This window comes from Pelmatolapia mariae, linkage group LG16_19 (assembly GCF_036321145.2).
Source record: "Pelmatolapia mariae isolate MD_Pm_ZW linkage group LG16_19, Pm_UMD_F_2, whole genome shotgun sequence".
NCBI classification, from domain to species: Eukaryota; Metazoa; Chordata; class Actinopteri; order Cichliformes; family Cichlidae; genus Pelmatolapia; species Pelmatolapia mariae.
Window position 1 is genome coordinate 24568112 of NC_086241.1, and position 14071 is coordinate 24582182.

A 14071-nucleotide genomic window follows, 5' to 3' on the forward strand; every position below is an offset into this window, starting at 1 on the left:
GGACATTCCCATAGAGAATGATGCAAGGTGCTGCTGCTTTGCTGTTCTCTGTTGTATTTTGAATTCTGTTGTCAATCTTGTGTGCCTTTGAACTGAAATGAATTTGCTTTTTGAGGGCCAAGACATGCTCAAAAACTCGTGAAATTTTGCACACGCATCAAGTCTGGAGAAAAATTACTTAATGGTTTCAGACATGGACAGGGCAAAATGGCTCAGTAGCACGAAACGGAATGATCCACAGTACCTCCTATAAAATTTTAAAAGAGCAGTTTAATGTTTAATCAAATTTGGCAGCCTGATGTAAGATATTAAGATGTACAATAAAGTCTGTTAGAGCCATATGCTAAACCCAGGAAGTTGGCCACTTTGAAGGGACATTTTTCATCGTTTTCAGGCCTCATACTTTAACAAACTCCTCCTAAGGTTTTAATCAGATCAACATGATCTTCGGTCAGTGGAAACCAAAGACCTTGGTGTAGTTAAATTGCAAAGTTTTGGGGGTTTTGTGTAACAGCATAGTCACAGCGACACGTCGAGTTTTAGTCATTCGCCAACTAGCACAAAACTGCTGTAACTCTAGGATACTTTATCCAATCTCTCCCAAACTTCACAGGCATGATTAGAGCCGAGCCCCGAACAGATTGATATGCCAATAGTATAGTCATACCTGCCAATAGTTAGAGCGCTGAGTAGTGGGAAGAGGAAATGCACACTAGATTATAATCATCATTGATCTAGATGAAATCTTAACTGGCCATTCAACACACAACGCGCATCTGTGTGACATTTGCTCAGATGGCATTCTCCATTGCCACCAAGTGGAAATAGGTGTTCAGCATGGCTCGACACACTGGGGTCCGAGGGCCCTCCCAATGCTGCTTGCAGCTTTAATTGTGATTGAATTTTTAGTATGCATTGTTAGAAATGCATACTCCCAATTGAAGAAGCCAGTTAAGCCCAACAAAAAGCAGCTTCGGTGATTTTTTTTGTGCCTTGCATGCCTTGCATGTAGGCCAAAGTGTGGTTTTATGTATTCACTTGTATTGGTAGAACACTATTTTTGACATGCTGTGTGGTTGCCTTACAAGCTATACTGTGTCATCTCAATGAGGATTTAAACTCATCTTTGTTTTAGTATTTGCTGTGTTTAAGTTATTATTTTGTTTTTGTTGTTTTTTTTTTAGTTTTTATTACCTGACAGTTGTGGAAAAACAATTTGAGCATTGAAACCAAACCAAAAGCTCAGCCATCATGTGGATGATCCATTCAGTGGTTGGGAGTGAAATTCTTACCATCATTTAGGCAGCAGATTGATAATGAAGTGTATCGTGGCTTACGGTCAGTTGTTTTCCTGTTTTCATACACTCTTTCTTTGTACAGGAAAGTTACAAATACATATCAATAGTACACAGTGGTTAGATGAGGTGAAACACAAATTTTCCATTACAAAGGTAAGACTTAGTTTTACTGGTGATTTATTTATTTCATTTTTAAAACAAATTGAGGTTTTCTTTGGTTGTCACCGAAGCTACAAATGTGAAGTAAAAAAACTGGATAAAAACTTTAAAGTGGAGCTGACAAGTTATGATTCACCTGTAATAAAAAAACGTGAAAAAATGAAATTTTAGTTTTCTAACAATTACATTGAGATATGTTTACTGCACTGCATAATTTAAAAAAAAAGCAGGGCAACAAGACATTATCAGAGATGTGTTTTATAAGAAGTGAATGTTTTCCTCGCCTACACTGTAATAGTTTAAAAGCACAAAGGCCAAAAAATGCAAATAACTGCAATATGAGAAATCCTCTCATCTTTCCCATCACTCTCAGGGGAATGTTTATTTTTCTTCACCTTCATCATCCTCACTCACTTCTTCCCCACTATCCATTAGACAGACAGATCTCTAAGACACAAGATTATCTTGATAATTGTAAAAACCCATTTGTGTTCATGACATGACCGCTACAGTTACAGTATGTTGGTTGAATAGGGGTAACAGCAGTATGTTAAAATGTAGTAGATTAAGTTAGGATTATACAGCATATATACATATGCTATGTCCCAATTCAGGGGCTGCATCCTTCGGAGGCCGTGTTTAAAGGCCGACTGTATCACAGCCAGGCAACGAAGGCTGCTCCAAATGCGTCTGACAAATGTGTCCTCCTTTTCCCCAGATTTTTGGGATGGGTCGGGTGTATCCCAGAAATCATAGCGCGGCCCAGCCAATTCCAGTTTCCGACAATGGCAGCAGCTATTTAGATTTAATATTACTCTTTCTGGAAAAGTGCTCCGACGTTTTTGGAGATGTCTGTTACTCACCAGCTCAATAGCTGACTGGGTGGTCAAGGCTCACTAGAGCCGGCGACAACACCGGACTCCCAGCACATCGTTTTCAGACCCCACACAGTCTTTCGCTCTGAGGTTAAACATGATATATATGTCACTTAGATAACTTAAAAATGTTATTGTTTGGCTTTTTTCAGTGTTTTATTTGTTCCTGAGTAAATCGGTTTGGCTGAGATTAAAATGATAGTTTTCGCACAGCTGAATAAACGTCAAACAGAAAACTGATTAAGCAGAAGTGTGAGATGGTAGAGAATTTACTCCAATGTCCTGTTATATTTAAGATTGCAACAAGACAGCGGTGACGCAAATCTGAAAGCTAGAGTGTCCCATTTCAGAGCTTCGCACTTCCGACCTTCTCGGTCTTCGGAGAACCCGGCCCACGTAGACCGCAAAGGCCGGGTCTTCCAAAGGATGCAGCCCCTGAATTGGGACATAGCTATAGAGCGGTCTAATAGTCTTGTGGATGTGCTGGTTGATTTAGTAATAAGTGAAAACATTTGTATGAGTGTTCAGTTAGGTGTGCTACCTACTTCAGGATACTTAAATTAGAACCAGCAAAAGCAAAATAAACTTGAAACTCGTGCTGCTAAGTTTGGACTGAGTGATTGGAATAACTAACAGCTGCCACTATATGAGCTCTGTTCCCTGTATTCAGTCTGTCCACATCTTTGTGTGCTTCTCAGGTTTCCTGTTTTATTTTGATAGTCCCTAGTCCTGTTTTTAGTGTGTTCAGTTTTGCTTCCACCCAGTCGTGTTATGTTTGATTAGTTCCAGCTGTGTTTCCCTCCAGTTTCCCATTCCTTCATTAACCTCTGTACATTTAAGTCCTCTGTCTTCTTGTCGTTGCATCATCCATCTTGTGTGTTCCATGTTCTTTCATTTATGCCAAGTCATCAGTTCCTTGTTTGTCATCTTAGTTTCTAGTTTATCTTTCGTTTGTTTCTAGTGATGTCCCAGTGAAGCTTTCTGAAGCACTGCAGCTTGTGTTGAAAAGCTTCGAGTAATGAACCTTTTTTCAACGCAAGAGTCCTCTCTGTGACATCTGGTGGCTAAAAATATAAAGAGCAGCTTGAATCTAAAAAATAAAATGATCTTCTTCATTATGACTGCCCGCTCTACAGAGCGGAGTTCACAATTCTGTGTGATATTGGGCCACCGTTGTGTTGCTTGAGTGAAAAAATTGTGATGTTTATTTGTTTAATAAATAATTCTCATCAATAAACTTTCCTTGTTTAAATATGTGTCATGGTGTGGTCTGTCTTTGCTTGTGACTTCTTGATGTTGGTAAATACAATAGATGAAAAACTACATACATATACACACACACACACACACACACACACACACATATACACAGACAGACAGACAGACAGATAGATAGATATGTGTGTGTGTGTGTGTGTGTGTATACAGAATAATGTACAATACATTATGGAGTATGCTTCTGCTGTGAGGTCCAGCCTCCATGTACTTATGCAATTAATCACTGGACAGCTGGACAGGTATGTTTTTAAATAATATTATATTAGGCCAATTTTCCTTACAGACTATCACCTAAAAAGAATTTAAAAAATGAAATTATATTAAATTTAAGTCAAATGGAAGTCTTTCTAAAGTAATTTAATGATATTCATATTATGAAAAGCAGATTTTTGTTTTGTTAAGACATTTTAAGTTTTTCACGTTTTCAGGCAAACAACAAGAACAGAAACCCTGCAAACCCACCTGATTGACCAAAATCAATCAAAATACTTCCACATGACAGAACCTCCTCTCTTCCTTGCTGGCTCCGTATCGCTCAGTAGAATTATCAGTGGTTTGCTATCTCTCACCATCAAAACACTCCACAAATCCCACGAATGATTCACTTCCTTATAAATCACTGAATCAAGTACCGAAGCAGTTAGGTTCTAAATGAAGTTTCGGACGTCATTGATCACATGACTCTGGCCAAACGAATCAAGCCTCGACTCAGTGCTTCTCAAGCAGTGTGTTGTACTTTTCTGACACACGCACTGGAGCGTCAGCTTCAAGCGGGCCATCTTTATTTGTTTCTTTATATTCATTTTTTAATTGAGCATCATATCAAATAAAGCAACCTCTATGTTTATTTCTCTTGCCTCTGAGTCTTGCATTTCAGTCCTACCCTTGCCTGCCATACGGCCTTCAATGACAAATACACAATCAGGTTTCTGACATACACAAATCTATTAATTCTGCGAGACATTATTAAAAGCTAATCTTAACCTGTAATGATGGGTGGGTAACAATAAATCATAACAACCACTTATGGGAAATCAAAACAAGACACAAACAACACATAAAAAAAATAAAAGAAAATAACATACAATAATATTTTCCATCTAGGAAGCACACCTTCAGGGATCAGAGATCTATGGTGAACAAACTTTTCATCAGTTCTGGTCACATAAACTAACACACAGCTTCATGACCTGGGAATATGTCATTTAAAATGTTTAATAGCACTTCACTCTCAACACACAGCTGCTTTAAATGCTGAAGATCAAAATTTAACATAAGAGTGCCCTCTAGTGGCCAGTATTGCATGTTACAATCTCGGTGAGAGTTCATGCCTTAATGCAGGGGTGTCCAAACTTTTTTCACTGAGGGCCACATACATAAAAATATAGGAGTGGCTGGGCCACTTACTAGAAATGAGGTATATAGCCTTAACTTTAGTGTATTAAAGTTAGAAAAATCACTTAAAAGTGGTCAAATATGTTATATTGTTGAATATAATTAAAGACAAAACTGCCTTCATCACAGCTTTCCATAAATGGATCTTTATTGATTTATTCAGAAAAAGCTTTGGTAGCTCATTCTCAGAACAGCAGCCTCAGATTTCTTCTTAGACAGAAGATTTACAGTACAGAGAAAAAAACAATAAAGGGGAAAATGGGACGGGTACATTTCAAGTTTGTTATTTAAGTTATTAGGCTTAGCAACACACCTATTAACGTTCATTTGAAACCGTTATCAACATTAACAGACTGAACTGGACTTAATAACAGGAGTCCATATAATTTTAGTAAATTATTCTGGTGAGTATCAGCTGCGCTGGGTATGTAAATCGGGCCATCCAGCTGCGGTGCTGATCGTACGCCACTCGTGCCAAAAATTCGGACAAATGTCACTTGATCAAGGAGCAAATCTGCATCAGTTGAGATCAGCTGACTTTGCGTGTGCGTGCGCTGTGCACAGCGGTGTGTACTCTGTGTGTTAACAAGAAAAACGCATATAAGAAATTGATGCGCATTATTGATATTTGAAGCATGTGTACCTGCACATTAACACACGGGTACTGTGGAATATATTTTTTACTCACCTAAAGCGCTCGTGCTCTCGTCCACTCCCCGCAAAAAAATAGCAGCTGTGCGGTGTCTGTGGCATCGGTGCTCTCATTGCATGCGATGGAGTAAAAATCAAAAGCACAAGCTTTATCAGACAGTTGCAGTTTAATGTTGGCTGACGAGTCTTCAATGCGTCGCACAACTGTACTTCTGGACATGCTGACGTTGTTGAAGTCCTGCACTTTTTCCGGGCACATTATTTCGGTGACTTTAACGAGGCAGTGTTTTATTAGGTCTCCATCTGAAAAAGGCTTGCCATGTCTTGCGATGAGTTGGGCGACCTCATATCTGGTTATTGTAGCCTTTTCCTGGACTTTTTGAGCACGAAAAAAATACTGTTGCTGACCCTGCAGGATAGCTACCATTTGCTTTAATTTCTGCTCTTGCTCAGCTTAGTAACTTGGGGGGTAAATTTCTTCTGTGATTGTCCTTTTTGGTGGAGCAACTGCCTTGATCAACAGTAGCTCCCCCTAGTGTTAAAACTAAGAAGTGCAATACACTCAAGCAAAAGTTGAAGTGCGGGCCATATTCTATTCTATTTATAAAATTACTTGCGGGCCAATTAAAAATGGGCCTTGGGCCGCAGTTGGCCCGCGGGCCGGAGTTTGGACACCCCTGCCTTAATGGATTCTCTATAGCTGTGCTGTTTTCTTCATTTTGTTCCTCTATTGAGAAACACCACTTCAGTAAGACTGCACGGACTACAGCAAAGCACGGTAGCTTCCTTTGGGAAAATCTATAATCCTTGTCTGCTTCCTAATTGTGGAGGGCCAAAAGTGTCAAAATAAAATAAATGAGCAAATAAATAATAAATTATTAAATGATTAAAATGTCATTATTAATTAATTACAATTGGAAATGCATAAATATTTAAGTTGTCACTTTTTTCAATTTTATAAATTGATATTTAATTATTCACATATGTAATTAATCATTTCTAATTTTAATTATTTAATGATGCATTTATTCATTCCATGTTGGCATTTGTGGCCCCCCATACTGAATTACAGTCTGTCTTTGATTATCTAAAGTAAAACTGTTTGCTCATCAAATAATTATAAACAGCAATACTGCCACAACTAGCTGTTTCCTCTAAAAAAGGTTTTTGTTTGTTTGTTTTTTTACAGATACAAATGCAGTCACAATAGAGTTAAAAAAAGATTAAAATTAAAATGTAGGATTGAGTAACAACCACACAGTAGAATTAAAATGTAAGACATTTAGAAATATTTGATCTACAATAAACTATACAGGCTTATGGTACCTTTTTTTAAACAGATCCACTTTAGAGAAGCTGTATATAAAAGATCATTCCAGATCCTGTTCTCATTATTTCTCGTATGAGCGTAATTTTCCAGGTAACACTCACCAATTAATGAATCCATTGGGAATAATGAGTCATTAATTCTGTAGGTCTTTGGAGAACTTTTAAATCTTTCACTCTTAGTGTTCTCATCAGTGTAATTTTAACTTTTAGTTTTTGGTCATAAAGTGATCACCACAAAATATCTACAGTGATAATATAACTCATGCCTTTAGGAAACATTTGACAAGTTTTTATCTTCCCTTGTGGCCAAAAATGAATATTTAACACACATATTAAACTTTTGCCCTTAGTTTTGCTCATCGCACTGACACATGAGCTCATCAGGGAGGTTGTTTCTGCATCTACGTGACTGTGTGAGCTGATTGTGCAGAAAACAGGAGGCAGAGGTGAATTTAAAACCAGCTTTTAATACTGCTTAGTCCTTATGAACTCTCCTTCATTATGTTTTCTACTGAGGTCAGCGTGGCAAAAAACTATTTATACAGTGGTGGCTGATTGGGAAATGACAAACAGGAGAGAATTGAGACACTAGTGAAAGAACGATCTTCAAATCAGGAGAAAACAGATGCAGGAAGTGAAACTAACAAATGACAGAAATAGAAATTTGTAACAGCAAAAGACACACTCATTATAGAATAAAACAGACAAACTCAAACTTAGTTTGTGAATAACAGTTAAGGCTAAAACTGTAAAACTTGTGATTATATCATTTTTAAAAAACCATAAAGTTGTTTGGTGCTTTTTCACAGATCCACTTAAGAGAAGTTGAACATGGAATATCATTCCAGGACTTTTTCTCATCATTTCTGAAATGAGCACAGTCTTCTTTTCCACCACCATCATCAGGTTGATGTTCTGACCAGTACCTAGCAGGTGAGTAAAAACAACACTATCTTATTATTATTGAGGAAAAATTCAGATGTTCGGTGTGGGTGTGGGGGATTTCATCAGCTAAATTTTCCATCGACAGCTTGGATTAAATTACTGAGAAGGTTGATTAACATACTAGGATCAACGAATTTCAGGTAATGATGAAGAGGAAAACCAAGTCATTAGTATACAATCTTTAAGCCTCTGGACTTGTAGCTTGGTTCAGCCCACTGACCAGTGTGATTCTATATGTAGAAATGTCTGTTGGAAGTTATAGACTGAACCAAAGTGAAGACTTACGTGAAAATCACTGGAGTCCCATCTACCCATTTCCATGTTCCCTCCTGTTCTTTGTCATTTAAACCAATCCAAGTGTGTTCATTGGTGATCGCAGAGAGGAAGGTCTGTTTAACATGATGAAAAAAATAGTTTTGAACCACAATTTTAGTCTATGTACCTTAATTCCCAGACTACAGAGCGCACCTGATTAAAAGCCACTTGCTCTAATTTTAGAAAGAAAATCAATTTTGTTCTTGTACAGGCCGCACCGGATTTTAAGCCGTATGCGTTTCACTTGTAATATGAGATATTTACACAGAAATATTACACGTGAGGATTTTTAACGTTTAATTTAATCCGTAAGGTAACATAAACATGGTAACATAAACTTTATGGTAACATACAAAAATACATACTGCAAATGCTTTTTTTCCTCGAACAGCGCCTGTAACACGGCTACCATGTATCGGTAACACACAAATTACGTTGCTTATGGGTTTTTTTACGGAACAGTGCACAAACAACATTACAACGTCTCTTAACAACCGGTGAAAATATATACCGTATATGTACTACTTATCAATTTTATTGGTCTACTGTTACCAGGCAAAATGTTTTTGGCCACATGAAAAAAAATATGCATTAGCTGCACGTCAGTATAAGCCCCAGTGTTCACAGTGTGGGGAAAAAGTAGCGGCTTATGACCCGAAAACTACGGTAGTTCATTTGATCTAAAAACCTACTTTAAATATCCCAAAACAGCACAAATTAAAACATTTACTCAGTTGCTTTTGCACATTTATTTCAAGATTTATCCTCAACACTGAAGAAAAATTCCACAACAGCTCATACAGCAAAACACTCTAGTTAACCTGCAACATGTTGTAACTCCCCCAAACAACCAATAAGTCACTGTCACCAAATTCTCCTGATAGTGTCTAAGCAAGAGTGATCAAAATTAATGTTTTCTGTCACTGGACTCTTAGAGGTGTCTAATAATTTCATAATTCTTCTACACATTTCACTAAATAACTGCTGAACCACATTTAATCTTCCAAGGGTATTTATTGTTTGCATGTTTTTGTCTCCATGTCAATATTCACATACTGATTTTGAGTGCAGAAGGTTTTAAATTCTAGTAAAAGACATAATGAGTTTTTGTCTGCAATGAACAAACTTAGAAAAATACAAAACATAGTGTAACAGTAATAGCAGTTATAGTAGCAGTGCTTCAAATTACTGGACTTCCTGTTGCTCCCATCCACCTCATAGCAAATACTCTCTATTGCAATGTAACAGAGGAAGAACCTTTGTATGCTGGCTTCAATGCATTCTTTGGCAGCTTCATATATTCTGTTTTCCTTATTGTTGTTAAGTGCAGGAAGGATCATAAGAAACCATTTGTTTTTTGTTATATTTTTGTTCAAAACTCTAAAAACATATTTACATGGTACGGATTCCAATTTTTGTTTACAAGCTCAATAACTCACACATACATAAAAACTGTACCTGTTCTTTACCACAGTCAATAACCACCAGATCTGCTCCTCTGTTTCTGCAGTCCTTTCTGGCTGCATCCCAGGAAGCAGAGCTTTTAGAGAGGAGATAGCAGCTATGGCTGAAATTACTCCATCCTACAGGACATGTTTTTTCTGGAAGGAAAAGTAATACTTCAGTTCAGAAAGAATTTGGACAGTTTTTAACTCTCAGTGATGTCGCAGTGTTCGTTTGACTTTGGGACCTGAATGGACGGAGTTTAGGACCCAGATTACTCTGCGAGGCTCCTGACTACGGTAGCCATAATGCTCTGATAATCCATCAAGCCTTGCGGCTTCGTAGCTTATCAAATTCGTACTAACTCTTTTTGTGTGTACCACATAAAATCGGTTTTGAGGTAAATTTTTGTTCATGACAGTGTAAATTTGTGTAAATTTAAGAATGTAACAATCTGAGTTTTTTTTCTAACAAAAAGTGAAACTTAAGTTAGACTTGTGTTTGTAAATGAACCGCCTCATATTGTGTTGCTTTCTGGATTTTATACTTATTGGGCTACACATTTATTTATTTATCATACAGGCTATACAGTACATAAAATCAAAATTCACATGTTTTATGTAACTGATTGTTTAACTATGTCGCCTACAGAAAATAATTAAGCTGTAGATTATATTCATATGAAACATGTTTATACTTACTGCGCTTGAATCATTTTAACCATATGTAACACCTGCATGTGTGGTTTTTTGTTGTTGTTGTTTTTAAAGGCTTTGATTTTGCCACCCCATTTGATTTCCATGCCACCCTAAGAGATTTTCTCCAGATTCTCTAGAAGACACTCCTCAGTAAAACGCACCCTCTAGTTTTTCTAAAGGACTCTCAGACTATGAGGAGACAAATTTGATGAAAAAGATATTTAACTATTTGGTCTGAATGGCATGTGACATGTCTGGAGGAAACATGTCCCTGCTCATTACCTGGTTGATACCATCACTACAGTGAAGCATGGTGGTGGCAGCATCATGCTGTAGGGATGTTTTTTGGCAGCAGGAACTGGGAGACCACTCATGTACAGAGACATGCTTGATGATAAGTTGCCCGCCCAGAGCCCAGATTTGAGCCCAATTAAACATCTGGGATAAGATCTGAAAATGGCCATGCACCAACATTTTCATCCAAGCTGATGAAGCTTGAGAGGTTCTGTAAAAAAAGAATTAGAGAAACTGCCCAAAGATAGGTGTGCCAAGCTTCTGTCATCATAGAAAGATAGCTGTAATTGTACTGAGCAAAGGCTGTGAATATTTATGTAGAAGTTATATTTTTCCCCAAAAGTTGATTCTATTCACCTGGACGTAACCAGCATCACAGAGGCGCTACTTTCAGTCATATATGACTGAAAGTAGCGCCTCTGTGATGCTAGTTTCACTATAAAACATTTGCATAATGCATTGCATTTGCATAATGACTGAAACTAGCACCACTGTGGTGCTAGTTGGTGCTCAGAGAAATAGTTGGGTTTTTTTTAAATCAGGAAGCTCTTGAACAAAAAAACAAAACAGGAAACTTAAATTTAAAGTTGCACCCGTTACAATAAGTGGAGGTGCTGTCAATGTTTTGCTGACAAAGGTTCTTTATGTTATATTAAGGTTCTTAACATTAATTATGCATGACTAAATATTGTTGTTGCAAGGATGAAACAGAGTTTAACAATGATTTATTAATTTTTAGCCATTTTTATGTTTTTTTGTTGGTTTTTTTGCATTTTTTAAAAAATTGAAATCCAGGGTTCAGGAAGATTTGACTGTGGCTGACCTCTCAACTTTTTTTTTTAGACACATACAAAATACAATTTAAGGAGCACATGCAATGTTTTTTGTGCCAGTCATATTTGTTTTGTAAATGTGAATTTACAAGTAATGGAATCACTGAATAAAACCTTTTACAAAGAAACACAACAGCTCATACAAGGACTCACTCTGGTTGAACCAACTCTGCAGCCTCTCGAACTCTTTGGTCTTTTCAGTGAGATCGGCTTGCAGCAGGTCTCTCTCCTCAGTCATGGAGGCAAGTTTGTTACTCATCTCAGAGAGATTTGCAGCTGAATCTCGTAATGTGTTATGATCTGAAATGAATCGATGAATGTTTCTGAGACCTCGTGCATTGATACTTTACTAAAAATTGTCTCCATTATAAAAATGCTCCTGTTAAGTTAAAAAATATATATATAACAAACATGTAACTGGCATTTCAGTGTTTGCAAAAAAGTAATTAACAGAAAGCCTGGAGTTTCACTCATCTCAGGGTAAACAAACTCAAAGTTCTTAGTTAAATCTGTTTCCTGGAACAGGGCCCTGGAATGGACTTGATTATTTTTAATAAAATACTAAAACTTGGTGTATGTTTAAATTGCCAGGGTGTGTACTTTCTTTTTACCATGCATTACAATGAAAAGAGAAGTGAGATAGAGAAATCTTTTAATCTTTCTTTACCTGCGAGTTGTTGTTTTTTTGTTTGGTTGTTTTTGGTCAGTCAAATTCACAGATTTGTTGTTGGTTTCTGACATTTTTTTAAAAAAAATTGAAGTCCAGCCTTGAGTAAGATTTGACTGTAGCTGACCTCTCGACCTCTTTTTTTTAGACACACAAAAATACAATTTAAGGAGCACATGCAAGGACTCACTTAGTCTGGTCAAATTCTGAAGCCTCTCCAGCTCTCTGGCATTTTCAGTGAGGTTGGCATGTAGCAGGTCTCTGTCCTCAGTCATGGAGGCAAGTTTGTTACTCATCTCAGAGAGATTTGCAGCTGAATCTCGTAATGTGTCCTGATCTGAAATGAATAGATGCATGTTTCTGAGACCTCATGCATCGATACTTTACTAAATATTGTCTCCATTATAAAAATGCTCGTGTTAAATTAAAAAAAATATATAACAAACATCTAACTGGCATTTCAATGTTTGCAATAAAGGTAAACTATAGCAAATTAATTTGCTCAAGGAGTCAGTGAAACACCTAGTTTGTTGAAGAAAACCAGTTGGTAAGCAGGAAAAGGTCACAGAATCTGTTAGCCCAGTAACTGACTCAGCTTTAACTTTCTTTAATTAACAGAAAGCCTGGAGTTTCACTCATCTCAGGGTAAACAAACTCAAAGCTCTTAGTTAAATCTGTTTCCTGGAACAGGGCCCTGGAATGGATTTGATTGTTTTTAAAGAAATATTAAAACTTGTTGTATGTTTAAATTTTCCAGGGCGTGTACTTTCTTTTTACCATGCATTACAAGGAAAAGAGAAGTGAGAGAGAGACATCTTTTAATCTTTCTTTACCTAAGAGTTGTTGTTTTTTTTGTTTTTTTGTTTTTGGTAGTCTTATTCACAGATTTTTTTATTGGTTTTTGGCATTTTTTAAAAATTGAAGTTCAGCCTTGAGGAAGATTTGACTGTAGCTGACCTCTCGACCGCTTTTTTTTTTTTTAGACACACAGAAAATACAATTTAAGGAGCACATGCAAGGACTCACTCGGTCTGGTCAAATTCTGAAGCCTCTCCAGCTCTCTGGCATTTTCAGTGAGGTTGGCATGTAGCAGGTCTCTGTCCTCAGTCATGGAGGCAAGTTTGTTACTCATCTCAGAGAGATTTGCAGCTGAATCTCGTAATGTGTCCAGATCTGAAATGAATCGATGCATGTTTCTGAGACTTCATGCACTGATATTTAGGGTTTCTCTAGCAAAATTCAAATTCAATAATGTAATTATTTGCCAGAATAAAAGGTTTTCAAGAATTACAATGTAACTGTTATGTTGATGTGGAACCAGACTCACAGTAGACCCCAAGAATGATGAGTGCAACAACCAGGGAAACGCTCAGCAGAGTCAGAGAGAGAAGAACACCTGAATGGAAACTCCTCTTACAGCTCCTTGGATCTGAAAGAAAGAGAAATAAAGAGTTCAACAGTGACAGAAAAATATATATTATAAAAAAATATATTAAAATATTTCTGTTCCCGTTGTGTCACTTCCTCCTTACCTCGGCATTTTGTTGAAGGTATTGGGTTATTAGGTTTGACATGGTCAACGTTGACATAAATGTCCTCCATCATTCGTAAGAACCCAGTGTAATTATAACATGTTCAGCTCTGCAGCACAGAATATACTTGTGTCACAGTTTCTCCTTTTCTCAACTCTAGAGGAAGTCACATGACTAAGATGTTATTAATATAATAAGAGGAAATTACATAAAACTAAGAAATTAGTATGAAGTATGAAGTATAGCTTCTGTGTTCCTCCGGTAGCAATCTCCCCTCTCTGACCCCGGCCGCTACTGAAATAGGGAAGGCATGATTAGAAGATGTTCACCGTCTGTGCCAAACCAGCCTCTCCAACACC

At 37.2% G+C, this 14071-nt stretch overlaps 1 protein-coding gene across 1 annotated transcript; it reads right to left on the reverse strand.

Moving 5' to 3' along the window:
• Nucleotides 1-7757: 7757 nt before the first annotated feature.
• On the reverse strand, nucleotides 7758-13782 carry LOC134644484 (C-type lectin domain family 10 member A-like). The gene is made up of 8 exons (XM_063497568.1): nucleotides 13713-13782; nucleotides 13508-13609; nucleotides 13207-13353; nucleotides 12371-12517; nucleotides 11667-11813; nucleotides 9704-9846; nucleotides 8216-8319; nucleotides 7758-7911 (listed from the first exon to the last, which is right to left on the reverse strand). The coding sequence occupies exons 1-8, from the start codon at nucleotides 13780-13782 to the stop codon at nucleotides 7758-7760; spliced, it is 1014 nt and encodes a 337-aa protein (XP_063353638.1).
• Nucleotides 13783-14071: the final 289 nt, after the last annotated feature.

Excerpts from the sequence above, each read along its gene's own strand:
- LOC134644484 (XM_063497568.1), bottom strand. The coding sequence starts at position 13,782 with ATGGAGGACATTTATGTCAACGTTGACCATGTCAAACCTAATAACCCA. Across the intron at positions 13,354-13,507 it reads CATCATTCTTGGGGTCTACT|ATCTGGACACATTACGAGAT; the intron begins GTGAGTCTGGTT and ends GATTCATTTCAG. Across the intron at positions 7,912-8,215 it reads GGGACTCCAGTGATTTTCAC|GTACTGGTCAGAACATCAAC; the intron begins GTAAGTCTTCAC and ends CTCACCTGCTAG.